The sequence below is a fragment of the Microcaecilia unicolor genome, chromosome 1 (genome assembly GCF_901765095.1).
Source record: "Microcaecilia unicolor chromosome 1, aMicUni1.1, whole genome shotgun sequence".
Taxonomy (NCBI): Eukaryota; Metazoa; Chordata; class Amphibia; order Gymnophiona; family Siphonopidae; genus Microcaecilia; species Microcaecilia unicolor.
The window spans coordinates 14966957-14993065 of record NC_044031.1 but is presented as its reverse complement, the minus strand read 5'-3'; the positions used below and the strand labels follow the sequence as shown (position 1 = coordinate 14993065).

The 26109-nt window shown below is 44.8% G+C and overlaps 2 protein-coding genes across 2 annotated transcripts in view; both read right to left on the bottom strand.

Moving 5' to 3' along the window:
• LOC115477517 overlaps nt 1–26109 on the bottom strand; it is an 881049-nt gene that overhangs the window by 565970 nt on the left and 288970 nt on the right.
• LOC115463104 (oocyte zinc finger protein XlCOF6-like) lies at nt 9256–19879 on the bottom strand. Its single transcript, XM_030193321.1, has 2 exons — nt 19844–19879; nt 9256–12533 (listed from the first exon to the last, which is right to left on the bottom strand). The coding sequence occupies exons 1-2, from the start codon at nt 19875–19877 to the stop codon at nt 10000–10002; spliced, it is 2568 nt and encodes an 855-aa protein (XP_030049181.1). The 5' UTR covers nt 19878–19879; the 3' UTR covers nt 9256–9999.

Genomic DNA, 26109 nt, shown 5'->3' with positions numbered 1-26109 from the left:
CGCCGGATCCTAAGCTCCCTTGCCGGATCCTACCACTCTGCTGCACTGGCTGAATGTGAAACCACGAGGCTCTACGGTGTCCCCAACGGTTCAAATTCAGCCGCCAGTACAGCAACCGCGCGCTCTCTCTCTCTCCTCCTTCTGCTCTCTTGTGATTGAGCGAGCGCCAGGGTGGGAGGGGCAATGGAACAAGGAGGGCGGTGCCATAGGAGGGCGGGGGGAGGGAGTTTGAGAAGGGGCTTCAACTTTGGCATTGCAGTTCCCGCTCCATCCTCTGCACAATTCACCCTCCCCCATTTGTGGATGTGAAGCTCGCCGCCATATTGGTGCTCCCAAACCAATAGCAGAATGGACTGCCTATGCAGGTCCATCTGTAACAAATCGAAACCTGTTCCAGTTGCCTTAAAAGTGGGGGATAAAGGATTTTTTTTTAATTATTTATTTGACAGCTTTGTTTTTGTTTGTTTTTTTTTTAATTTGAAAGCTTCCCTTATATATCATAAAATGAAATTGAAAAGCACTAAAACAGCACAAAAATGAATGTAGTTAGTAGAAACAGCAGTAATAAACTGTACACTTTGGGTTTAGGAGGGGATGGGAAGGGGGTGTCTGTATAGTTTTGCTGTTTGCTTTGTTAACTGTGTGCTGAAAAGTCTCAGTGCTCCATATTTGATGTAGATTGGGGCAGGGGATTGAACTGTATTTTTATTTGTATTGTTACAAGAAATAATTTACTTGGGGGAAAGAGCTCTAGAGCACTCGCTACTGTTATAATTTAAGAGCAGGCGCTGTATTTATAAGTTTTAGGATATTAATTTCTCCACCAATCACCAAAGGTGATAATTGCAATATATTAAGTATATTATATAAAAGATACCATATACTCAGAACACAAAGAGACCGTATTTTTTTTTTTTTAATTTGTATTTATTTATTGGTTTTGTATAATAACAAACATGTTGCTTATCAAACAGTCATTCACTGATACAATCCAAAATATTCCCATCCCCCTCCCTCTCCCCACCCCTCCCTCCCCAGCAGGTTATACATTTAAGTTATATGTCATGTGGGTTAAACTCCGATATTGAGTCCATAATTCTGAAGATTCATTATAACGTCCCAATCTTTTGTCCGTAAATTTCTTCATTTCGCCAATCAAAGATAGCTTCAAGAGCCAGTCCTCTTCTGAGGGTGCCTCTAATTGTTTCCAGTGCCTTGCTATGACAGTTTTTGCTGCTGCCAAACACATTCTTTTAAACCGGCTCTGCCATTTAGCTCCTCGTCTATTACCCAATCCAAGCAGACACCATTGAGGTTCACACGGGAAAGGCTTCCCCGTGTGGGCTGCTATCTTTGTAGCAACATTTCCCCAGAAGACCTGTATTTTGGCACAGGACCACCAAATGTGTAGATAGGTCCCCTCCTCATCTCCACATCTCCAACACCATTGTGATGTCCCTGGAAACATAACATGCAATCTGTGTGGGGTATTTTTTAACTTCAAAAAGGTTGATTTAATATACAATTGCACACGAGAGGTAGGTTTTTAAAGAGATCTTTACAGATAATCTGTGCTTAAGTAAAGTAAAGTAGCAGGTCTAGATCAAAAGTTATGTTACTTACAAGTGCTTGTTACATAGTATGAACAGCATGAGGTAAGCATATGTTTGCAGAAGAGGTCCTCATAGCAGGCAGGTGGGCTACAGGTCCCAGGAACAGAAGAATCTGTGTTGCAGTTGAAGGGAAGCATCTGCTTGTCTGGAACAGCTTCTATCTTTTATACTCTTGCAAGCTGCAGGAAGACATGCCATGTGTATCTCTGTCCTGGTTTCCTGGTTTGCACACGACCCTTGGGCATTTGCAAAGCATTGTGGTATCTTGGTCTCATGTCTTATGACATCACAAGACTTGCTGTCTGGATCTTGCTGACAAATGGTCTTTTGATGTGAAAAGGCTTCCTGCTCAGTCTCTGGAGCAGATACACATTATAAGTCCTTCCTTTATGTCTGAAAGCTGATGGGAGGGGGCAGGTATACATATCTGAGGTAACTACCAAATGGTTTGACAAGCACATGTCTTGTTTATGGTTTCCCCTCTGAAGTCTTTGTTATCAATAGCTGGAGTTATGCCTTTTCCAGACTATCTGTCTGCTTGTGGAGATGTCTATGTGGTTCTTCAAGTATCCACCTTAGTCATGCTTTTGTTCAGTCTTTTTAGGTGGGAGGGCAGAGAGAGTTTTATTTCTCTTTGAAGCACAGTACCCCTTTGTCTCTGTTAAGTGTTTGTAATTGACTAGTCCTGCTATCAGAAGTTCCCAAGGAAAGGGGGAAAGAAGGTATTGAAATGCAGTTTCAATACATCTTTTAAAAGCTGCATTTTTATATTGATAAAATGAATAACTCTGAATTCTGACAATTGGCTTATACCATAACATTATTATGTACTAGCAGGGCTTTTTTTGAGGGGGTACTTGGGGGTACTGAGTACCCGCACCTTTTTTGCTAGAAAAAATTAACTGTGTTCTAAACTTCTACAAATCTACATTTTGTAACCGCCTTTTTAGCAATATGTAAGTCACATTGAACCTGCCATATGGTGGGAAAATGTGGGATACAAATGCAATCAATAAAGAAAGAAAGAATCTCTGTATATTGTTTTCATTTTTTTCTACATTGTTCTATACAATACACTGTCCTGGTTCCTCATGGAAGTAAAATTAAACTCTCCTTTCTTTGGGGCACATGAAATCACATCTTCATCTCTTTTGTAGACGTCGACATTTTAGATACACCAATGGATTATTCTGTTTTGAGCATGTTTCAGGGACAAGTGATTTTATAAGTCCAAATAAGAAAAATAAATATTTTGTTTCATGCAGATCTCTCATTTTTTTGAAACATAACTATATGGGCTATAAGCCCCTAATGCAGTCCATTGGTTTTCTTATATTTTGTTCTTGTGATGACTTATATTATGCCAAAACTGAAAACTCTTTCTCTCTTCTATCTGGTGAATACTAAAAGGAGCTCATTGCGAACATTATCCACCCTAAAAGGTTGTTTTCTGGCTGTACATAAGGAATTGTAATAAGTGCGTGTTTTTGTTCCCAAAGGTTATATAATCCTTTCAAGAAAGCCTAGTGGAACAGAACCACAGAGGCATGTTATGGTTGCGTTTTCAATATGGTAATACTAGAGCCCAGCTAAGGGACAGGTTATTTTGAGTTAGTCTTCACTGGACCAAACTTGCTGGATAGGCAGTGCCTTAAACGGTGGAGAATAAAGGATTTTTAAATATGTGACATATCCCACATTCCCCAGGATTCTGTGTATGGTTCATGGAGGTGCGCATGTAGATTCGTACGTGCTCCTAAATATATGAGCGCACCTCAATTATTTACGAGCCACTTAGTCCTGATAATTGGCCAATAATAACCAATTATCAAAACTAATTTGCCGTAATTGGAATTTACACACGTGCTGTGCTAGGTGTATTCTGTAAAGCAGCATGTGTAAATTTCAACATGCGCAGCCAAAAAGGAAGCACGGTTATGGGCAGAGTGTGGGCATGCCGAGTTTATTAATCACATCTACGTGCGTGGCTGCAGAATTTGTGCCAATTCATATAGTTTTAGGCGCACGCATTTACACCACCTTTTCACTGGCGTAAATTTATACACGTTAATTTAGGCGCATCCAACTACCTAGGCGTATTTTATATACTGCATCTTAATTAGCTTAGGTGTCTCTATCAGATGCACCTAGATTCTAGGCACCATATATAGAATTGGGTCCATTAACTCAAGGAAACTTGGGTTCAGTGAGGCTTACATTTGGAAATACAGCGAGCCAGAATAATATAATTCAGGAACATCATGGGAGCAAGTAGATGGATAAGTCTGAAACATTTAACAAAGTTGAGATTAGCATATATACCCAACTGGCCATTTAAAAGTCTGTCTAATGCTTCATGTTCAGAAATCATAGCCGTAAGTATAGACAGTTGTTCAAACATTATCAAATGCACACACCAGAATAAGCATCCATACACATTTTGCAAAAGTAAACAATTTCTACAGCATAACACAGTTTAATTCAAATTGTTTAACCACCGTTAGGTTTTGCCTTTGGGTTTAACAAGCCATGTGCATGCAAGGTCTGGATAAACAAATTAAAACAATGAAAGTTTAAAGCAAATGACCCGAATATGTAATACTTGGTAGCAATAATGAAACAGTGATGGAATATTCATATAGCAGACAGCCAACAGATTTATTTCCCACTGAACATAATTAACTTTGTACGAACTTGGTGGCTAATAGTGTTGTATTGGTGGTGTCTGCCTAATAAAATCACACTCATCTATACACAAACAGGCGGAAGACAAAGATTCCAAAAGAAACCAAAACAAAAATGCCGTTTATAACCAGACTTGAAGAAGAAATACAACAGAACTGGAAAATGTTGGCACAACTCTGGACAGAACTTCTTCATGAAGGAAGCTCTTCCCTCATTATTCAATACCTCTCTTTGAAAATAGAAATAAAAATAAAATTCAATTGCATTTCAAAATTTACCACTGCATTGCACAAAATAAAAGGAGCATGTTCCCACATATTAAATGCTCCCAGGTTTCAACCTAATTAATGTTTATAAAAATCTTTGTACTTATAAACAGTAACTCTGATTGTGAAGCACCTGATTCTTGTAACATGATGTCTGTTTTGTTGGCCCTTTACTAGTTTGATAATATAAGTGAGATCAAATGAAAATGCTAATGACAATAAAAGATGCTCATTTAAAACCATTTGAACTACTTGAATCACTTCAGATTGAGGCGGTTGTGGTCAGTTCCCACTGAGTTTACTGTATCATCTATATTAAAATATACTAATCTATCTCTGAAGACAGTAGAAATAATTAGAAAACATTGGCAAGTGCTTTCAGTTCATGATATATTTGAAAAAAACACATTGCATTGTAGTATATTCCCATAGAACTAATCTATCTGATATGATGTTATGCCGTTTGGACATATAATGATATTCATGTCAGGCATTGTAAGTGTGGTAAATGTGTGATTTCTGCAGTGACCATGGAAGCTTCTTCACTTTTGGACTGAATGATCATTTTATGATAAAATTATGATGCTCAACTTCATGCATTTCAAAAGCTGTGATTATTGTCACGGTTGTGCCCATGTTTCGTGCTCTCCTTCTTCTCGCCACCTGGTGGCCAGACCTGGTGGCTGCAATGAACTGTCTGGTTATTGTCACCCGTTCCAGATTTCAGCCCAGTCCGGTCCAGATCTTCCAGGCTGCCAGGCGTGCTTGTCTTGTTTGAACCTACACAGCACCCGTAGTTTCCTGGTGATTGCTGCAGTGAGCCTCTTCTGCTGCTGGGCTTATTAGCCATTTTGAAACCCTTCTGCTTTGCCTTTGCATCGCCTTAGGCCCTGGTTTGTTGGTGCTTGCTGCACTTCTGTTTAGTTTGGGTTCTTGCCTGTGATTCTTGTTTGTTTCTAGTTAGTCTGTGTGTAGCTTAGTTTAGGGTTGTTTGTTTCTTAGTCTTGTTCCTTGTTTGTCATTCCTTGTGTAGTTCTTAGCTGGTCTGTGTCTCCTGTCTTTAGTGGCTGCTTGCAGCTTTCAGTTCTGTCTTTTGTCTGTCAGTATTTGTTCCCTTTTTCAGTGGCTGCTTGCAGCTTTCAGTCCTGTCTTTTAGCTTATTCTTTCTCTGCCTCGCTGCCTCTGTATATTCCTTTCCCCTCTGACCCTCAGTCCCTGTTCAGCCTAGTTGGGACTAGAGAGTTGCACGGGGACAGAAATCTTACCCATCCCCGCCCGTCCCCGCTGGAATCTTACCCGTCCCCATCTGTCCCCGCTGGAATCTTACCCATCCCCACAAAAATTTAACCCATCCCCGTAAGAATTTAATGGTACATAAAAGAAAATTCCAGTCAGCTCCCTCAGTCTCTCTCTGGATTTGAGCCACAGCACTGTAGGCAAGGAAGGAACGGAAGTTGGAACACTCTGGTGCGCACATGTAAGACTTGTCTCTGATTCACTTGCACTGTGTGCTGAGAGGTCACCACATGCACGCGCCAGTAGATCAGGTGACATCTGATTCTCATGCCTGTGTCAGAGCTGAGGTCTGTGCACCAGCCTGGTAGCAAAGAGGATTAATAGTAACATAGTAAGTGACAGCAAATAGACCTGAACGGTCCATCCACTCTGCCAATAGTCACACTCATGATCAATTCATCATTAAATCAACGAGTGTGATATTATATACTTGATTATGGTCTTTCTTTCGTGTTTCTGGAACAAAGACCACAGAAGTCTATCTGGCCCTATCCTTATGTTCCAGCTACTGGAGTTGTCGTTGAAGCCCACTCCAGTCTATTCGTATTCTCATTTGTGGGACACAGACCGTAAAACTCTGTCCAGCACTGTCCTCATGTTCCAGCCACTGAAGTTGCTGTCTAAGCCCTTTCTATCCCATCCTAAACCAGACTGCCATATATTAGACACAGACCATACAAGTCTGCCCGGTATCGACCCTAGTAAATCACAGCCAGAGTCGCCATCTAAGCGTCACTTGACACATCCACACACATGCAGCCATTTAAGGTTAGGTTTTATATAACTTCCATTGTCTAATTAGAGATCCTCTGTGTTCACCCCACGCCTTTTTGAATTCCGTCATCATTTGTGACTCTACCACCTCCTTAATGGAAGACTTTCCACATTTGTGCTGTTAAAGCAAGGAAGAAGAAGAGGAGGAGAAGACAGCACTCAAAGAAATTGGTATTCGGTAGATGAGAGGCTGGCGCAGGTGCAGCTTACACTTCTACGAGAAGACCGCAGAACTGCTTCCATCCCCGCGGGAACCCCACAGGAACTGCCTCCGTCCCCGCAGGACCCCCGCAGAGCTGCTTCCATTCCCGCGGGAACCCCGCAGGAACTGCCTCCGTCCCCACGGGAATCCCGCGAACCCCGTTCCCGTGCAGCTCTCTAGTTGGGACCCTGTTCCTGCCCTGTCCTATAAGTCCTGCTGGCCGCCTGCAGCCAGAGGCTCAACTCCTGGTGAAAGATGGCCATGTGCAAGTGAAGCCTGTTTGTCAGAGTTTTTAATTTATTGCATTTTTATCCCACATTTTCCCACCTATTTGCAGGCTCAATGTGTTCTGCCTTGTCTCTGGTGTGGGGTAGGGCAGTGGCCCAAGGGCTCACAAACCTAGTTCCTGCTTTGAAAATGTGACAATTATACATAAGTATTTGTCCATGTAATTTAAAGTAGGTAGGACAAACTAACTGGATGTTGAAAACCAGTGTAACCCATGGTTAAAATAATACATTTTGTACCTGAGAAGCTCCAGGGAGTTGGGGCAGGAATTTTGAGTGCCCGCAGGTAGGGGTCACGGTGGTCGCGGTCATGCCATGGGTGCATACGTTCTGGGCTGCTCTGGAGTGGAGAGCTGGCATGGGCATTTTGGAGAGCCCCTGGTGATGCTGGGCCTTGCTCTGCTTTCAGAAGGGAAAGGGAGGCAGACGTGACGATGCAATCGGGGGTGACATCATTAGTGATGTCACGCGTGCATGCACAGTTGATTTAGTTGTCCTGGTGGCTCTGGAGGAGTTTTGAGGCCAGGGAAACACTAAACCTCTAATGTTTTACTGAAAAATGTATGGGAGACATCTATTTTAACCTATTGAACGCTCTATTGTACATACATTTAAACAGTATCACAATCAGCACTATTGAGCAATCATGCATGCACGAATGGTGCATTTTAGAGAATTTTGCCATAAGGCTGATGGGAAGTAAGGGGGGGGGGGGGCTACAGAAAGTCCATAAATGGTGGGATTTTGGGTGCATGCGCTGTAGACTGAAAGGAGACCTGCAAGCCCCCCCTAGTACTAAAATTAAACATACACAGTAACATAGTAGATGACGGCAGAAAAAGACCTGCACGGTCCATCTAGTCTGCCCAACAAGATAAACTCATATGTACTACTTCTTGTGTATACCTGACCTTGATTGGGAGGTGGGCATCCTTCTCCTAAAGTTGCCCAAATCGGCATAATCGAAAGCCGATTTTGGGCGCCCTCAACTACTTTCCATCGCGGGGCCGACCAAAGTTCACGGGGGCGTGTCGGCACTGTAGCAAAGGTGGAACTGGGGCGTGATGAAGAGATGGGCGTCCTTGGCCGATAATGGAAAAAAGAAGGGTGTCCCTGATCAGCATTTGGCCAACTTTACTTGATCCATTTTTTCTTGCGACCAAGCCTCAAAAAGGTGCCCAAACTGACCAGATGACCACCGGAGAGAATCAGGGATGACCTCCCCTTACTCCCCCAGTGGTCACCAACCCCCTCCCACGCTAAAAAAAACCTATTTTTTTTTTTTTGCCAGCCTCAAATGTCATACTCAGCTCCATCACAACAGTATGCGGGTCCCTGGTGCAGTTTTTAGTGGGTGCAGTGCACTTCAGGCAGGCGGACCCAGGCCCATCCCCCCTACCTGATACACTTGTGGTGGTAAATGTGAGCCTTCCAAAACCCACCCAAAACCCATTGTACCCACATGTAGGTGCCCCCCTTCACCCCTTAAGGCTATGGTAGTGTACAGTTGGGGGTAGTGGGGGTTTTTTTTTGGGGGGGGGGGTTGGGGGCTCAGCACACATGGTAAGGGAATTATGTTTTCCTGGGAGCAATTTGTGAAGTCCACTGCAGTGCCCCATAGGGTGCCCGGTTGGTGTCCTGGCATATGAGGGGGACCAGTGCACTACGAATTCTGGCTCCTCCCACAACCAAAGGGCTTGGATTTGGTCATTTTTGAGATGGGCGTCCTCGGTTTCCATTATCGCCAAAAACAGTCGACAACCATCTCTAAGGTCAACCTAAATGTTGAGATTTGGGCGTCCCAGACCGTATTATCGAAACGAAAGATGGACGCCCATCTTGTTTCAATAATACGGGTTTCCCCGCCCCTTCACGGAGCCGTCCTGCGAGGACAGCCCCAGGAAAACTTGGGCGCCACGTTTGATTATGCCCCTCCATGCCACGCTAGCGGCTTCCGTGAGACATTGCCAACAGACTAGTGGGTGCTAGTGTGGCTTAGTAAACCCCGGCATAAATTTTCAATTAACTGCCTGAACTTTATGAAATGGTTCAAAAACACAGTAAAGTTTCAAAATAGGAGTTAGAATATCAGAAAACTTAGTGTAAAGTATCAAAATTTTATTTTAACCGATTTTCAGATTCTTTACCCTGCACTTGACAATCAGATAAGTATAATTACATTTTGCTTTCTCTGTCAATAATATAAACCTTAAAGGATTGGTTCTTTCCTAGTTTTACTGCCACTGTTGGTCAAACCCCGCTGCAATTGTTTACTCCTCCTGTTCATCCCCATTGTTTCATACAAAATGTAACCATACATATACAATGTGAGACACAGAAATTACTGGTTACTGTTCTGTAAATTGTTAGTTTATTGTTACAATGTAAGTCACACAGGAAAAGAGTAGTGTAACCAGCAAGGCTCTTCCATAAGGATAACAGCAGGACGACTGAGAAAAATAAAGCTTTTATTCTTCAAGAGACCGAACACAGCACTGTGTTTCGGCAAAAAAGTTTACCTCAGGGTCTGTCTGACTGTGTTACTCACTCCATAATCCTTGCCTGGGGATCACAGTGACATTGAATAATCTGGATCTGTGTTAATGCTTTTCAACATGATTTTCCCCTTCAGAGCACTATCAGTGTCAGATTCTGGGCTGACGCTGGTGTATTGTGAGGTTTCTGCCTGAAGCTTTTATTACACTCAGTACAGTGAAAAAGTTTCAGTCCTGTGTGGATTCTCTGGTGTGTTGCTGTATATTATGGCTTAGATGTATCTGTATAGTCATATTTTTATTTATATGGATTTTATTCATGTTTTAACTCATTCTTTTATTATGTATTAATATACGTACTGTTAATATGATTGTATTTCTTTATATGCAGCCCCTGAGAGTGGATGAAACAAGGCCTGCCGGGCATTGTTGGTTGAATAAATTCATCTTCATATAGATTTCTTCATCTCTCCTGGTTTTTGTGTCACCGTCTTGGCCCTTGAGGCTAGACTGCTGTTTTCTTGGCCCTCGAAAAGGTTTTACTCCTGAATGAATTCTCTGGTGTATTGTGAGGTTTGCCTTCTGACTGAAGCTTTTATTACACTCAGTACAGTTAAAGGGTTTCATTCCTATGTGCATTCTCCGGTGTATTGTGAGGTTTCCGTTCTGACTGAAGCTTTTATTACAATCAGTGCAGTGAAAGGGTTTCAGTCCTGTGTGGGTTCTCTGGTGTTGTGTCAGGTGTCCCTTCCGACTGAAGCTTTTATTACACTCACTACAGTTAAAGGGTTTCATTCCTGTGTGGATTCTCTGGTGTTTTCTGAGGGTTGCCTTCTGACTGAAGCTTTTATTACACTCAGTACAGTTAAATGGTTTTACTCCTGTGTGAATTCTCTGGTGTGCGGTGAGGTATGCCTTCCGACTGAAGCTTTTATTACACTCAGAACAATTAAAAGGTTTCAGTCCTGTGTGGATTCTCTGGTGTGTTTTGAGGTGTGCCGTCTGACTGAAGCTTTTATTACACTCAGTACAGTTAAATGGTTTTACTCCTGTGTGGACTCGCCGGTGCCTTCTGAGTGTTCCCTTCTCACTAAAGCTTTTACCACACTTGGAACATGTAAATGGTTTCACTCCCGTGTGGCTTCTCTGGTGTTGTGTGAGGTGTCCCTTCCGACTGAAACTTTTATTACACTCACTACAGTTAAAGGGTTTCATTCCTATGTGCATTCTCCGGTGTATTGTGAGGTGTCCGTTCTGACTGAAGCTTTTATTACAATCAGTGCAGTGAAAGGGTTTCAGTCCTGTGTGGGTTCTCTGGTGTTGTGTCAGGTGTCCCTTCCGACTGAAGCTTTTATTACACTCACTACAGTTAAAGGGTTTCATTCCTATGTGGATTCTCTGGTGTTTTCTGAGGGTTGCCTTCTGACTGAAGCTTTTATTACACTCAGTACAGGTAAAGGGTTTCATTCCTGTGTGGATTCTAAGGTGTATTCTGAGGTTTTCCTTCTGACTGAAGCTTTTATTACACTCAGTACAGTTAAATGGTTTCATTCCTGTGTGGATTCTCTGGTGTTTTGTGAGGTTTCCCTTCTCATTGAAGCTTTTATTACAATCAGTGCAGTGAAAGGGTTTCAGTCCTGTGTGGATTCGCCAGTGCTTTCGGAGTGATCCCTTCTCAGTAAACCTTTTACCACAATCAGTGCAGTGAAAGGGTTTCAGTCCAGTGTGGATTCTCTGGTGTATTGTTAACTTTGACTTCTCACTGAACCTTTTATTACACTCACTACAGTTAAAGGGTTTCACTCCGGTATGGATTATCCAGTGTTTTTGGAGTGTTCGCTTCTGAGTGAAACTTTTACCACACTCAGAACATGCAAATAGCTCCACTCCTGTGTGGATTCTCTGGTGCCTTATCATGTATTTTTTCAACCTGAAGCTTTTGCCACACTCGGGGCATAGAAATGGCTTTCCTCCTGAATGGATTGTCTGGTGGATGGTGAATGTTTCCTTGTCAGTGAAGAATATATCACACTTAGAACATGTAAATGGCTTCAATCCTAAGTGGATTCTCTGGTCTGCGGTCAATTTTATCTTCCTACTACAGTTTCTACCACACTCACTGCACATAAGTGGTTTCTTTCCTGAAAGGATTTTATGGTCCTTTGTGAGTGTCTCACTGAAGCCCTGACCACACTCAGTACACAAAAATGGTTTCACAGCTGTGTGGATTGTTTGGATGTCATCGAGCCTTTTCTCAGTTAAGTTTTTACCATACTCAGTGGATGTAAATAGTTTCACTTCAGCACAAGTATACAATCTCTTGTGTTTCTGGTCTTGCAAGAAGTTTGCTTTCCTGCAAAAGACTTTGTCAGCTTTAGTAGAAGCGACCAATTTCTCACCAGTTTGAGTTTTATTGTGATCAGTGAAAGCATCTCCCTGACTGAAGCTTTTATCACATTCAGTACTGGAAACTAGTGTCTCTCCTAGGTTGAATTTTTCATTTCTTATGAAGTTTTCTTTCTGATTGAAGCTTTTGTCGCAATCAGGATATGAAGGTAATCTGTCATCAGTGTTGTTTCTCTGATATTTTGTAATGTTTTCTGTATTGGGAAAGCTTTTCCCATATTCTTTACTTGTATACACTCTAGTTTTATGAATATTTTCATGTTGCACTAGCTCTTTCTTCCTACTAAAACCTTCCCCTGTCTGTATTATATCACTGGTACTGTTTTCACACAGAGCTGAGGTTCCTGTTGAATGTTTTTGTTGATTTTGATTTTTTCTCTTTTCTCCCCAGTCAAAACAGGAAGGAGTCTCCTCTTTCTCTCTTTCTGAGAACATCTTCTCATCTTCAGGCTTCTCACTGAGATTCCAATCAAACGTTTTTGTATTACTGTTTCTGGGATCATCTTTATCTTAAAAAAAATAAATATATAAAAGAGCATTGTAGATTATTGTAGAACAATTTAACCAGTTTAGTAATACAACAACCAGAGATGCAGACAGAATATATGATCATATTCAAGTTGATATTTTCTTTATTAGAACATCACGATGGCAAGAACAATAATATCTGTAATTTTTCAAGTTTCATCCCCCCACCACCCTCTTCCCACCCCCCACACATTCACTGCAAGAGATCAGACCGCACATGTTGTTTCTCCAAGGCAGTCTGATCCGCAAATAATAGAGCAAAACCTTATCACCCTCTTCCCTTCCCTAAAGTCCGTTTCTTTCTTTACTACATCCATAAAATCCGCCCCTTTCTTTCCGAGCACTCTACCAAAACCCTCATCCACACCCTTGTCACCTCTCTTTTAGACTACTGCAATCTGCTTCTTGCTGGCCTCCCACTTAGTCACCTCTCCCCTCTCCAATCGGTTCAAAACTCTGCTGCCCGTCTCGTCTTCTGCCAAGGTCGCTTTACTCATACTACCCCTCTCCTCAAGTCGCTTCACTAGCTCCCTATCCGTTTTCACATCCTGTTCAAACTTCTTCTACTAACCTATAAATGTACTCACTCTGCTGCTCCCCAGTATCTCTCCACACTCGTCCTTCCCTACACCCCTTCCCGTGCACTCAGCTCCATGGATAAATCCTTCTTATCTGTTCCCTTCTCCACTACTGCCAACTCCAGACTTCGCGCCTTCTGTCTCGCTGCACCCTACGCCTGGAATAAACTTCCTGAGCCCCTACGTCTTGCCCCATCCTTGGCCACCTTTAAATCTAGACTGAAAGCCCACCTCTTTAACATTGCTTTTGACTTGTAACCACTTGTAAGCACTCGCCTCCACCTACCCTCCTCTCCTCTTTGAGCAGGGACTGTCTTTCTTCTATGTTTGTGCAGTGCTGCGTACGCCTTGTAGCGCTATAGAAATGCTAAATAGTAGTAGTAGTACTTCAAGTTAGAGGTTCAGCAAGTAGCTACGAGAACGATGTGGCAAACGATCCCGCAGTGGGGACAAATTTGTTGAAAAGACTTCTGGGCTCTATGCGACCGCTGACTAGTGTCCAGTGTTATGATCGTGGTCAGAACCCCTCTCAAACTTACCTTTTGCCTGGGGGTCAGCTTTTTAGCTGGCTTCTGTTCTGTTTTTCTGTCCTGTTTGAGCTAGCTCTCTCTTTCTCTGTGCCGGCTGCTGCCAGCATGGGGCTAATTGTCTCACTTCACTGCAGCTGTGGGTGTAGTCTGAGTTGCTCTAACTCTCTTTGGGTGTACTGGCTTCAAGTGCTTCACGGTGTTGCATTGGTGTGGGTTGGGCCTCTATGGGTTTCAGTGTGCTCTCTGGGTCAGTGTGCTGTTGCCTGGGTCTAGGGAGTGTGACATCATCAGGGAGGGCCTTGATAAGGAAGTGGTGTTGTTTCCTTCAGAGCCTTTGCAACGGTGGTGTTTGCTTTAGGTAGGGTGGTGCAGTGTGCACTTCTGACTTTGTGTCTAGTTTCCCTGCTTGCTTTTGCTAAGGTCCAGGTTAGTGTTAGTGCAGTGTGCACTGGTGACTGTGTGTTTAGCTTTCCTGCTTTTCCCTTATGGTTCCCCTGCTTTTCCCTCTTGGTTTTGGAAGCATTGCTGTGTGTAGGGCTTTGGAAGCTCTGTTGCTGATAGAAGTACTTCAGGGTTTGGTGTTGTTAGGAACACTGCAGAGTTTGCTGTTAGAAGTACTTCTGGTGTTTGTGCTATTGGGAGCATTGCAGTCTTTGCTGTTGGTGTTTGGTGCTTTAGAAGCACTTTTGGCTTATGTGTTTGCTTCCCTGCTTTTTCCTCGTGGCTCCCCTGTCTTCCCTTTTAGTGCTAGGAGCTCTTCTGGTTGCTTGCCAGAGTAATGCTTAGGAAGCACCTTGTTAGTTTTGTATCAAGCTTGATAGAGCAGTGCTTAGGTAGCTTGTTTGTTTTGTGTCTAGCTTGTTAGTGTAGAGCTCTGCTTGTAGCTTGGTGCTTAGTAGCACCTGTGTTAGCTTTGTGTTTAGTTCCCTGCTCTGTTAGTTTAGGGCTTAGGGAGTCCTTTTGTCAGTTTACTGTTAGGAACACTCCTGCTGGTTTAGGGCTTGGGAGCACGTAGATCAGTTTAGGTTTAGGAGCACTTCTGTTTCCAGTCCTGGTCCCTGTGTCATCCAGTATCCAGTAAGTCCTGCCGGCTACTCGAACCCAGGAGCTCAACTCCTGGGGGGCTTAGCAGCTAAGTGCAGGTGAAGCTGTGTGGACCAGTCCGGTTTGCTCCAGTCCTGTGTCCTCCAGTCCGGGGGATTCCAGTCCAGTGTTCCAGTCCGGGGGGGGGGGGGGGGGTTCCAGTCCTGTATCCTCCACTCCGGGGAATTCCAGTCCAGTGTTCCAGTCCATGTGTTCCGGCTCGCTGGGCGGTGCCTGCAGTCCCTGCCGGTGTCGGTGTGCTTGCCCAGCGTTGGTTGGTGGGTTTTGCCTGCTGCTGTCGCTCCTCGTCAGCAGCCCAAGGGCTCACGTTTGCTCCAGCGCCCAGCCCCGCGGGCTCTGAACCTGAGAACCTGACATCCAGTCTCTCAAACTTCATTAGATTGAAAAGTTCATTCCTCCAAGCAGCCTGTCTCCAACACATCAAAATATTCTTTCCACATAAAAAAAAATGCCTTATGCAGCAGACGATTAGGCCTCGATCTCAGACCCAAGGAAACAAAGTTCGAGAACAAATGAATGTGCAAGACGCTTCAGGTGTTTCATGAGCAACCGCAGCTGATGACTCATAAGTACTGAAGGCTCCCTCCACCCTTCCTATCCACAGAAGAATCCATTGCAATATTAAAGCCCCCCAGAACTACAAGAGGAAAATGAAGAAATGGCACCACAACTTTAATCAGGGAAACGTATGTGTTAGGCAATGAGAGGCTGATATGCACAGAAGTGTCACTCTCAGTCCCTTCCCCCTAGGAGGAGAGGACACTTCAGCCCTAGGGGCTGGAATATGAGAGACAATCGGACTTTGGTGTAGGCGCAACCAGTGAAAATCAAGTGATTTCTCCTAAACTAACCTGGGATCATATATGGATTTTCCTGTAATATTGTTATTTTGTATATGTATACATAAATAAGTACATAAGTAATGCCACACTGGGAAAAGACCAAGGGTCCATCGAGCCCAGCATCCTGTCCACGACAGCGGCCAATCCAGGCCAAGGGCACACCTAGCAAGCTTTCCAAACGTACAAACATTCTATACATGTTATTCCCGGAATTGTGGATTTTTCCCAAGTCCATTTAGTAGCGGTTTATGAACTTGTCCTTTAGGAAACCGTCTAACCCCCTTTTAAACTCTGCCAAGCTAACTGCCTTCAACACGTTCTCTGGCAACGAATTCCAGAGTTTAATTACGCATTGGATGAAGAAAATTTTCTCCAATTTGTTTTAAATTTACTACACTGTAGTTTCATCGCATGCCCCCTAGTCCTAGTATTTTTGGAAAGCGTGAACAGATGTTTCACATCCACCTGTTCCACTCCACTCATTATTTTATATACCTCTATCATGTCTCCCCTCAGCCGTCTCTTCTCCAAGCTGAAAAGCCCTAGCCTCCTTAGTCATAGGGAAGTCGTCCCACCCCCGCTATCATTTTAGTCGCCCTTCGCTGCACCTTTTCCAATTCCACTATATCTTTCTTGAGATGCGGCGACCAGAATTGAACACAATACTCAAGGTGCGGTTGCACCATGGAGTGATATAACGGCATTATAACATCCTCACACCTGTTTTCCATACCTTTCTTAATAATACCCAACATTCTATTCACTTTCCGAGCCGCAGCAGCACACTGAGCAGAAGGTTTCAGTGTATTATCGACGACGATACCCAGATCCCTTTCTTGGTCCGTAACTCCTAACGTGGAACCTTGCATGACGTACCTATAATTTGGGTTCTTTTTTCCCACATGCATCACCTTGCACTTGCTCACATTAAACGTCATCTGCCATTTAGCCACCCAGTCTCCCAGTCTCGTAAGGTCCTTCTGTAATTTTTCACAATCCTGTCGCGAGTTAACAACTTTGAATAACTTTGTGTCATCAGCAAATTTAATTACCTCACTAGTTACTCCCATCTCTAAATCATTTATAAATATATTAAAAAGCAGCGGTCCTAGCACAGACCCCTGAGGAACCCCACTAACTACCCTTCTCCATTGTGAATACTGCCCATTTAACCCCACTCTCTGTTTCCTATCCTTCAACCAGTTTTTAATCCACAATAGGACATTTCCTCCTATCTCATGACCCTCCAATTTCCTCTGTAGCCTTTCATGAGGTACCTTGTCAAACGCCTTTTGAAAATCCAGATACACAATGAGGCATATTTTCAAAGCACTTAGCCTTCTAAAGTTCCTCAATATCAACCAGCTCCCCTTTGGCAATTTCCTACATTGTATCATCCTCTCCTCTTGTGTTCACATGCACACTTTGTGGCAATTGGCTAATTACTTATCAGTAAAGCGTGATCACAGCGTGGAAAACCAGCTAACAAATAAGTAGTATGAAACACCTGGTGTCCTTCCTCTCTGAACACATATTTCCGTTGGAACATCTTGGAGTCTGCAGATTCCTCAGTCTCTCATCACCACCAAGGTTATATCCATGTGTATCTGCCATATAGGGGCCGCATAGCCTCAGTTCCTCCTAAGTGTCACCTTGACATGTAACATGTGCTTTCCATTTCCTGAGAAAGCACTGTAGCTTACATGCAGCTGAAGGAAGAAACTCAAAATATGCTGACAAAGAATACTGAGGGCCAGCAGAGCCATATTTCAGGCCTAGTATAGGAAGGAATATACACTGATAGTATCTGAGGATCCAAAGGTGACAAATTAGTGTGTCAAGGCGGTGGCTATAGCCAGAAGGATCCTAGGCTACATAAAGAGAACTATAACCAGAAGTGGGTGCTGATGCCCCTGTACAAAAACATCTAAATCAGTAATTTCAAAACCTATTGTTCAGACGTTTTTCTACGCTGTTTGTCGATCACAGCATACTTCTCGATACCCTGTCCTCACTTGGTTTCCAGGGCTCTGTCCTTTCCTGGTTCTCTTCCTACCTCTCCCTCCGCACCTTTAGTGTTCACTCTGGTGGATCCTCTTCTACTTCTATCCCTCTGCCTGTCGGCGTACCTCAGGGTTCTGTTCTTGGTCCCCTCCTCTTTTCTATCTACACTTCTTCCCTTGGTTCATTAATCTCATCCCATGGCTTTTCCTACCATCTCTATGCTGATGACTCCCAAATCTACCTTTCTACCCCTGATATCTCACCTTGCATCCAAACCAAAGTTTCAGCGTGCTTGTCTGACATTGCTGCCTGGATGTCTCAACGCCACCTGAAATTAAATATGACCAAAACCGAGCTTCTCATTTTCCCCCCCAAACCCACCTCCCCGCTCCCCCCGTTTTCTATTTCTGTTGATGGCTCTCTCATTTTTCCTGTCTCCTCAGCTCGAAACCTTGGGGTCATCTTTGACTCTTCTCTGCTCATATCCAGCAGACCGCCAAGACCTGTCGTTTCTTTCTTTACAACATCCGTAAAATCCGCCCCTTTCTTTCCGAGCACTCTACCAAAACCCTCATCCACACCCTTGTCACCTCTCGTTTAGACTACTGCAATCTGCTTCTTGCTGGCCTCCCACTTAGTCACCTCTCCCCTCTCCAGTCGGTTCAAAACTCTGCTGCCCGTCTCATCTTCCGCCAGGGTTGCTTTACTCATACTACCCCTCTCCTCAAGACCCTTCACTGGCTCCCTATCCGTTTTCGCATCCTGTTCAAACTTCTTCTACTAACCTATAAATGTATTCACTCTGCTGCTCCCCAGTATCTCTCCACACTCGTCCTTCCCTACACCCCTTCCCGTGCACTCCGCTCCATGGATAAATCCTTCTTATCCGTTCCCTTCTCCACTACTGCCAACTCCAGACTTTGCGCCTTCTGTCTCGCTGCACCCTACGCCTGGAATAAACTTCCTGAGCCCCTACGTCTTGCCCCATCCTTGGCCACCTTTAAATCTAGACTGAAAGCCCACCTCTTTAACATTGCTTTTGACTCGTAACCACTTGCCTCCACCTACCCTCCTCTCTTCCTTCCCGTTCACATTAATTGATTTGATTTGCTTACTTTATTTATTTTTTGTCTATTAGATTGTAAGCTCTTTGAGCAGGGACTTTCTTCTATGTTTGTGCAGCGCTGCGTACGCCTTGTAGCGCTATAGAAATGCTAAATAGTAGTAGTAACATAGTAGATGACGGCAGAAAAAGACCTGCATGGTCCATCCAGTCTGCCCAACAAGATAAACTCATATGTGCTACTTTTTGTGTATATTTTTATTTATTTATATTATTTTTTATATTTGTACCCTGCACTTTCCCACTCATGGCAGGCTCAATGCGGCCCACATATACAGGTACTTATTTGTACCTGAGGCAATGGAGGGCCAAGTGACCTGCAGATGACGGCAGAAAAAGACCTGCACGGTCCATCCAGTCTGCCCAACAAGATAACTCATATTTGCTACTTTCTGTGCATACCCTACTTTGATTTGTACCTGTGCATCTCAGGGCACAGACCGTATAAGTCTGCCCAGCACTATCCCCGCCTCCCAACCACCAGCCCCTCCTCCCAACCACTGGCTCTGGCACAGATTGTATAAGTCTGCCCAGCACTATCCTCGCCTCCCAACCACCGGCTCTGGCACAGACCGTACAAGTCTACCCAGCACTATCCCCGCCTCCCAACCACCAGTCCCGCTTCCCACCACCGGCTCTGGCACAGACCATACAAGTCTGCCCAGCACTATCCCCGCCTCCCAACCACCAGCCCCGCCTCCCGCTCTTGACTAAGCTCCTGAGGATCCATTCCTTCGGCACAGGATTCCTTTGTGCTTATCCCACGCATGTTTGAATTCCGTTACCGTTTTCATTTCCACCACCTCCCGCGGGAGGGCATTCCAAGCATCCACTACTCTCGCCATGAAAAAATACTTCCTGACATTTTTCTTCAGTCTGCCCCCCTTCAATCTCATTTCATATCCTCCCTCAGGTTCATCTATGGTCCACTGGACTTTCTCTGTTGTCTTGCTGATTCCCGCTTGCTTGCATTCTACATAGAGTGTGTTATCTCACAATCACTCATTACCAGTCACTTGGGTTTCCTCCACTGAGACTCACCCACTGCCAGTCACTGCTTAATCTGCCAAAGAAAGGATTTTAACAGGGGGTAAAACAGGAAATCCTTACCTAGATACATCAGACTCTCATAATTCTCCTTCATCACCTCCCTGTAAAGCTCCTTCTGCCCTTCATCTAAATATTCCCACTCCTCCTGGGAGAAAGAGACAGTGATGTCCTCAAACGTCACCCGCATCTGAAACACAAAACAGAAACACACTTAGGGACACAGAGAGGTGCTCAGAATACATTAAATTGCAGCTGGATTCATTCTGTTGACATATTACCTCCTGCATCTGAAACAGAAACAAGGTGCTCAGAATGCATTAAATTCAGACTCCTGACATATTTCCTCCCTCATGTCTTTGTTTTGAGGTTATAACTGTGCACATTTTACCTATGTTTTGTGGAGAATTCCCCCAACAAACACCTGGCTCTTCTATGCTCCAGGACTGACTCCACCTAAGCTGTCTCCCAACTCAGCATTCTCAGCCTCCAGTATGAACCCCTCCCCATCAGTTTTATTTATTTATTTGTAGCATTTGTATCCCACATTTTCCCACCTATTTGCTTACATTATGCCGTGATGGCGCTCGCCATTTCCGGTACAGAATTTCAGATGGTGTTACATTTAGGTGCATGCATACATGGTAGAAGAGTACATTTTGGTATTACTTATAAATGATTTTGCATTAAGGTGCATATATACATGGTACAGAGGAATGCATTATGGCATTGCATAGAGGTTTCTTAGTGATAAAATGAGTTGTAACATAAGTTAGGTCATCAACTATAAAGATATCCTCATTTTTTTCTGTCTCCAGGCTTTATATCTCTTTTCCCTCATTCCAGCAACCCCACCACCTCCTCTGCCAGTTCTGTCTCCATTCTTCCCAGCACACATCCCACACCTAACAATCCGACCCCCACCCCGTAAAAATACAGAGAGCTCTCTCTCATATCTACCTGGTTGCATACATTAGTTCTACTACTACTACTATTTAGTATTTCTATAGCGCTACAAGGCGTACGCAGCGCTGCACAAACAAAGAAGAAAGACAGTCCCTGCTCAAAGAGCTTACAATCTAATAGACAAAAAATAAATAAAGTAAGCAAATCAAATCAAGGAAGGAAGAGAGGAGGGTAGGTGGAGGCGAGTGGTTATGAGTCAAAAGCAATGTTAAAGAGGTGGGCTTTCAGTCTAGATTTAAAGGTGGCCAAGGATGGGGCAAGACGTACACTTTCATAGCTCTCTCAAACCCACCCTAACACACACAGAGGCATATTTTCAAAGCACTTAGACTTACAAAGTTCCATAGGTTTCTATGTAACTTTGTAAGTCTAAGTGCTTTGATAATGAGCCCCACAGTCTCCCCACTGCTCTTTGTGAATGCTGCCAATACATCCCTCCTCGGTGCATCCAGCCACCTCCTCCTCCCCCCACGTGGATTCCCCCAAATTCTGCCACTGTACTGCATTCACATGTTTCACCCACCCATGCCACCTCCAGCTTTCCCTCATCCCTTTCTCAGCCTGCCCTTTTCATCCCCCCCCTCTCCCTCCACCCCTAAGCATGCTCCCGCCCTTACCTCTCCTTCGCCGATGCTAGAGAGCACTCCCATCATCATAGCTCTCTCAAACCCACCCTAACACACACAGAGGCATATTTTCAAAGCACTTAGACTTACAAAGTTCCATAGGTTTCTATGTAACTTTGTAAGTCTAAGTGCTTTGATAATGAGCCCCACAGTCTCCCCACTGCTCTTTGTGAATGCTGCCAATACATCCCTCCCCCCCCCCCCCCCGTGGATTCCCCCAAATTCTGCCACTGTACTGCATTCACATGTTTCACCCACCCATGCCACCTCCAGCTTTCCCTCATCCCTTTCTCAGCCTGCCCTTTTCATCCCCCCCCTCTCCCTCCACCCCTAAGCATGCTCCCGCCCTTACCTCTCCTTCGCCGATGCTAGAGAGCACTCCCATCATCATAGCTCTCTCAAACCCACCCTAACACACACAGAGGCATATTTTCAAAGCACTTAGACTTACAAAGTTCCATAGGTTTCTATGTAACTTTGTAAGTCTAAGTGCTTTGATAATGAGCCCCACAGTCTCCCCACTGCTCTTTGTGAATGCTGCCAATACATCCCCCCCCCCCCCCCCCCCCCCCCCCCGTGGATTCCCCCAAATTCTGCCACTGTACTGCATTCACATGTTTCACCCACCCATGCCACCTCCAGCTTTCCCTCATCCCTTTCTCAGCCTGCCCTTTTCATCCCCCCTCTCCCTCCACCCCTAAGCATGCTCCCGCCCTTACCTCTCCTTTCTCTCCTTCGCCGATGCTCTAAATGCAGGAGCAAGAGGACAAGTGCTGAACGCCGGATCCTAAGCTCCCTTGCCGGATCCTACCACTCTGCTGCACTGGCTGAATGTGAAACCACGAGGCTCTACGGTGTCCCCAACGGTTCAAATTCAGCCGTCAGTACAGCAACCGCGCGCTCTCTCTCTCTCTCTCTCCTCCTTCTGCTCTCTTTGTGATTGAGCGAGCGCCAGGGTGGGAGGGGCAATGGAACAAGGAGGGCGGGGGGAGGGAGTTTGAGAAGGGGCTTCAACTTTGGCATTGCAGTTCCCGCTCCATCCTCTGCACAATTCACCCTCCCCCATTTGTGGAAGTGAAGCTCGCCGCCATATTGGTGCTCCCAAACCAATAGCAGAAGCTTATTGGTCCGTCTGTAACAAATCGAAACCTGTTCCAGTTGCCTTAAAAGTGGGGGATAAAGGATTTTTTTAAAAAATGATTTATTTGACAGCTTTGTTTTTTTATTTGAATGCTGCCCATATCCTATATAATAAAATGCACCTCCAACGTTCTGAAGCTGACTCTGTGGCTGAGGCATTCCTGCTCTCTGGCTCCAGCCATTAAACCGAAGCGTCACGTAGTTCTGGGTACGTCAGCAACATGAGGCCCCGCCCTTGCCGCAATGCCCCCCCAGGTCGAACGACAGCAGCACGAGGCCCCGCCCCTGCCATCCTCGCCGCAATGCCACGTCCCTCCAGGTTGCCACCCCCAGGCATGCAGGCTCGGCCCTTCTCTCTCTGTTAGCTGAGCTCTGATCCCGCCCTCATTTCCTGTTTCCGCAATGAGGGACCAGAGCTAACAGAGAGAAGGGCCGAGGCTGCACTTGTTTTACCGCTGCTTTCGTCCGCCGAAACAGATGATTTTACAAATTTGGAGGCAGTGTAGCTGGAACAGGGACCCACGTGGATGGAGATGGGAATGGGGACAGAGCCCACAGGGATGGGACGGGGACAGGGCGGGGATGGGGACAGACCCCGTGAGGAAGTATGTCCCTGTGTCACTTTCTACTTTGAAGCCTGTTAATGAACTGGACTGTTATTCATATTTGATTGATGCAGACGACAATATTTTTAATTTTTTGGAAAAACAAGAAAACATGCTGGCCACAGCTAGCAAAATTTGCATGGAGGATCCTGTACACACTGCTACCAGCATATCTTATAAGAAGACATCTTCTATTCCTTAGCATATGCAGCATATGAATCAAGTGGTGGGTTGTGCCCATCTACCAGCAGGTGGCGATAGAGTTACAAAGCTGAAGGCAGCGATACCAGTCGGTCAGCTCCTCCTTCACTTCAGTATATCTCTATCTCCAGCAGGTGGTAGACAGTGTCTCTGCAACTCCTGGATTTGTCTCTTGGGCCTGCACCTGGGCCTTTTGGCCAGTTGAGCTTAGGGGGTGTTTGGGCTCTGGTGGCCTGGGTCCCTGCCTCACCCCGTGGTTCCTTTCCTCCCAGAGTTTGGGCTGCTGTTTAGCTGTAGCCTTCCTCGCTAAAAAAAAACAAAAACAACCCCCCCCCCCCCAAAAAAAAAAAAAAAAAAACTCTAGTCCACAACAGACCTTGTGTTTGCTGCTATCAGCTGTAAAAAAAAAAGAGCAATTTTGGACACAGGCTCTGCAGCTGCAACAGGGCAGCAGGTTGCTAAGAGGAGTCTTGGGGGCAGCGTCTCTGGAGTCACTGTGTGTGTGTGTAGCTTGCTGAGCCGGTTTGATGGCAGGCTTGCCTGGGAAGTTCCGCTGTCAGAGGGAAATCTGGATGCGCACCTCCAGTGAGTGCATTTTTTTCTGCCACTGGGGGATGCGTGGTATTGGCGGTGGAGGCCACCATAGGAGGCTCTTGCTGTCAGCAGGCATTGGGGACGTGTGTTGCCGGGTGCACAGAGGCAGAGGCAGGCACCAGGGACTTCTTTCTCCTGAGCAGGATTCCCGCTCTGAGGCATTGGGTGCATTTCCAGCTTTTGGTTGTGTTGGCAGCTTCACCTCTGTTATGGAGACCCCATCAGGCTATGTACCGACCTGATTCGTGGAAATTGTTTTGTGCCCAGATTTCATCCTCCTTTTTCTCCTCATCCACTGGTTGAAGTGGCTTTTGCCCCCTTAGCATCTGTCTGTAGCCAGCCCCTTTTGAGGGTTTCTTCAGGTACAGTAGTGGCTTTGCTACCCTCTACAGTAGATCCTGTGTTCCAGGAGAGGTGGCTGGGTGCCATGTTGGAGGTGGGGTCATTGGGACACTTCTCTGGTTCTCCCTCGATAGCTTCGTGCTCATGTGCCTTGTTTTTCGGGATGCACTTCAGCCGGTCTGGGGGCTTCTCTGGGACTGGGGGCTTCTGACCTTTCCCCCGAGTTCATTCTGCTGCTCCGTATGCCTATTTATTTATTTGTTACATTTGTATCTCACATTTTACTACCTTTTTTCAGGCTCAATGTGGCTTACATTTGCCGTAATGGCGATTACCATTCCGGACTACAAATATGCACATGGTTTTACAATCAAGTGCGTACAAACATGGTGAAAGAATACATTGTGATCTTGCGTATATATTAGTACATGGTTTTACAATCAAGTGCGTACATACATGGTGAAAGAATACATTGTGATCTTGTGTACATATTAGTACATGGTTTTACAATCAAGTGCGTACAAACATGGTGAAAGAATACATTGTGATCTTACGCATATATTAGTACATGGTTTTACAATCAAGTGCGTACATACATGGTAGAAGAATACATGGGAGGCTAAGTTCCATATGTTTCTATGGAACTTTGGGAGGCTAAGTGCTTTGAAAATAAGCCTCATTGTGATCTTGCGTACATATTAGTACATGGTTTTACAATCAAGTGCGTACATATATGGTGAAAGAATACATTGTGATCTTGCGTATATATTAGTACATGGTTTTACAATCAAGTGCGTACAAACATGGTGAAAGAATACACTGTGATCTTGTGTATATATTAGTACATGGTTTTACAATCAAGTGCGTACATACATGGTAGAAGAATACATTGTGATCTTGCGTATATATTAGTACATGGTTTTACAATCAAGTGCGTACAAACATGGTGAAAGAATACATTGTGATCTTTCGTATATATTAGTACATGGTTTTACAATCAAGTGCGTACATACATGGTAGAAGAATACATTGTGATCTTGCGTACATATTAGTACATGGTTTTACAATCAAGTGCGTACAAACATGGTGAAAGAATACGTGGAGGGGCATAATCGAACGAAAACGTCTATCTCCATGGGCGTTTATCTCTGAGAACGGGTCCATGAAGGGGCGGACCGAACCGTATTTTCGCAAAAAATAGACGTCCATGTTTTATTCCACAATTTGTGAACTGGGCGTTTTTGTTTTTCAGCGATAATGGAAAATGAAAGCACCCAGCTCAAAAACGAATAAATCCAAGGCATTTATTCGTGGGAGGGGCCAGGATTCGTAGTGCACAGGTCCCCCTCACATGCCAGGACACCAACCAGGCACCCTAGGGGGCACTGTTACAAAAACAAAAAAAAAGGTAAAAGAGCTCCCAGGTGCATAGCACCCTTCCCTTGTGTGTTGAGCCCCCCAAATCCCCCTCAAAACCCACTGCCCACAAGTCTACACCATTACTATAGCCCTAAGGGGTGAAGGGGGGCACCTACATGTGGGTACAGTGGGTTTGTGGGGCGGTTTGGAGGGCTCCTATTTACCAGCACAAGTGTAACAGGTAGGGGGGATGGGCCTGGGTCCACCTGCCTGAAGTCCACTGCACCCCCTAACAACTGCTCCAGGGACCTGCATACTGCTGCCAGGGAGGTGGGTATGACATTTGAGGGTGAAAATAAAAAGTTGTGAAACATCATTTTTTGTGGTGGGAGGGGGTTAGTGACCACTGGGGGAGTCAGGGGAGGTCATCCCCGATTCCCTCTGGTGGTAATCTGGTCATTTAGGGCACTTTTTGGGGCCTTATTCGTCAAAAAAC

Bases quoted from the DNA above. Each gene is read 5' to 3' on its own strand.
- LOC115463104 (XM_030193321.1), bottom strand. From the start codon at position 19,877: ATGAAGGAGAATTATGAGAGTCTGATGTATCTAG. The intron at 12,534-19,843 runs GTAAGGATTTCC...ATTTTTTTTAAG, and splicing joins TGAGAGTCTGATGTATCTAG to ATAAAGATGATCCCAGAAAC.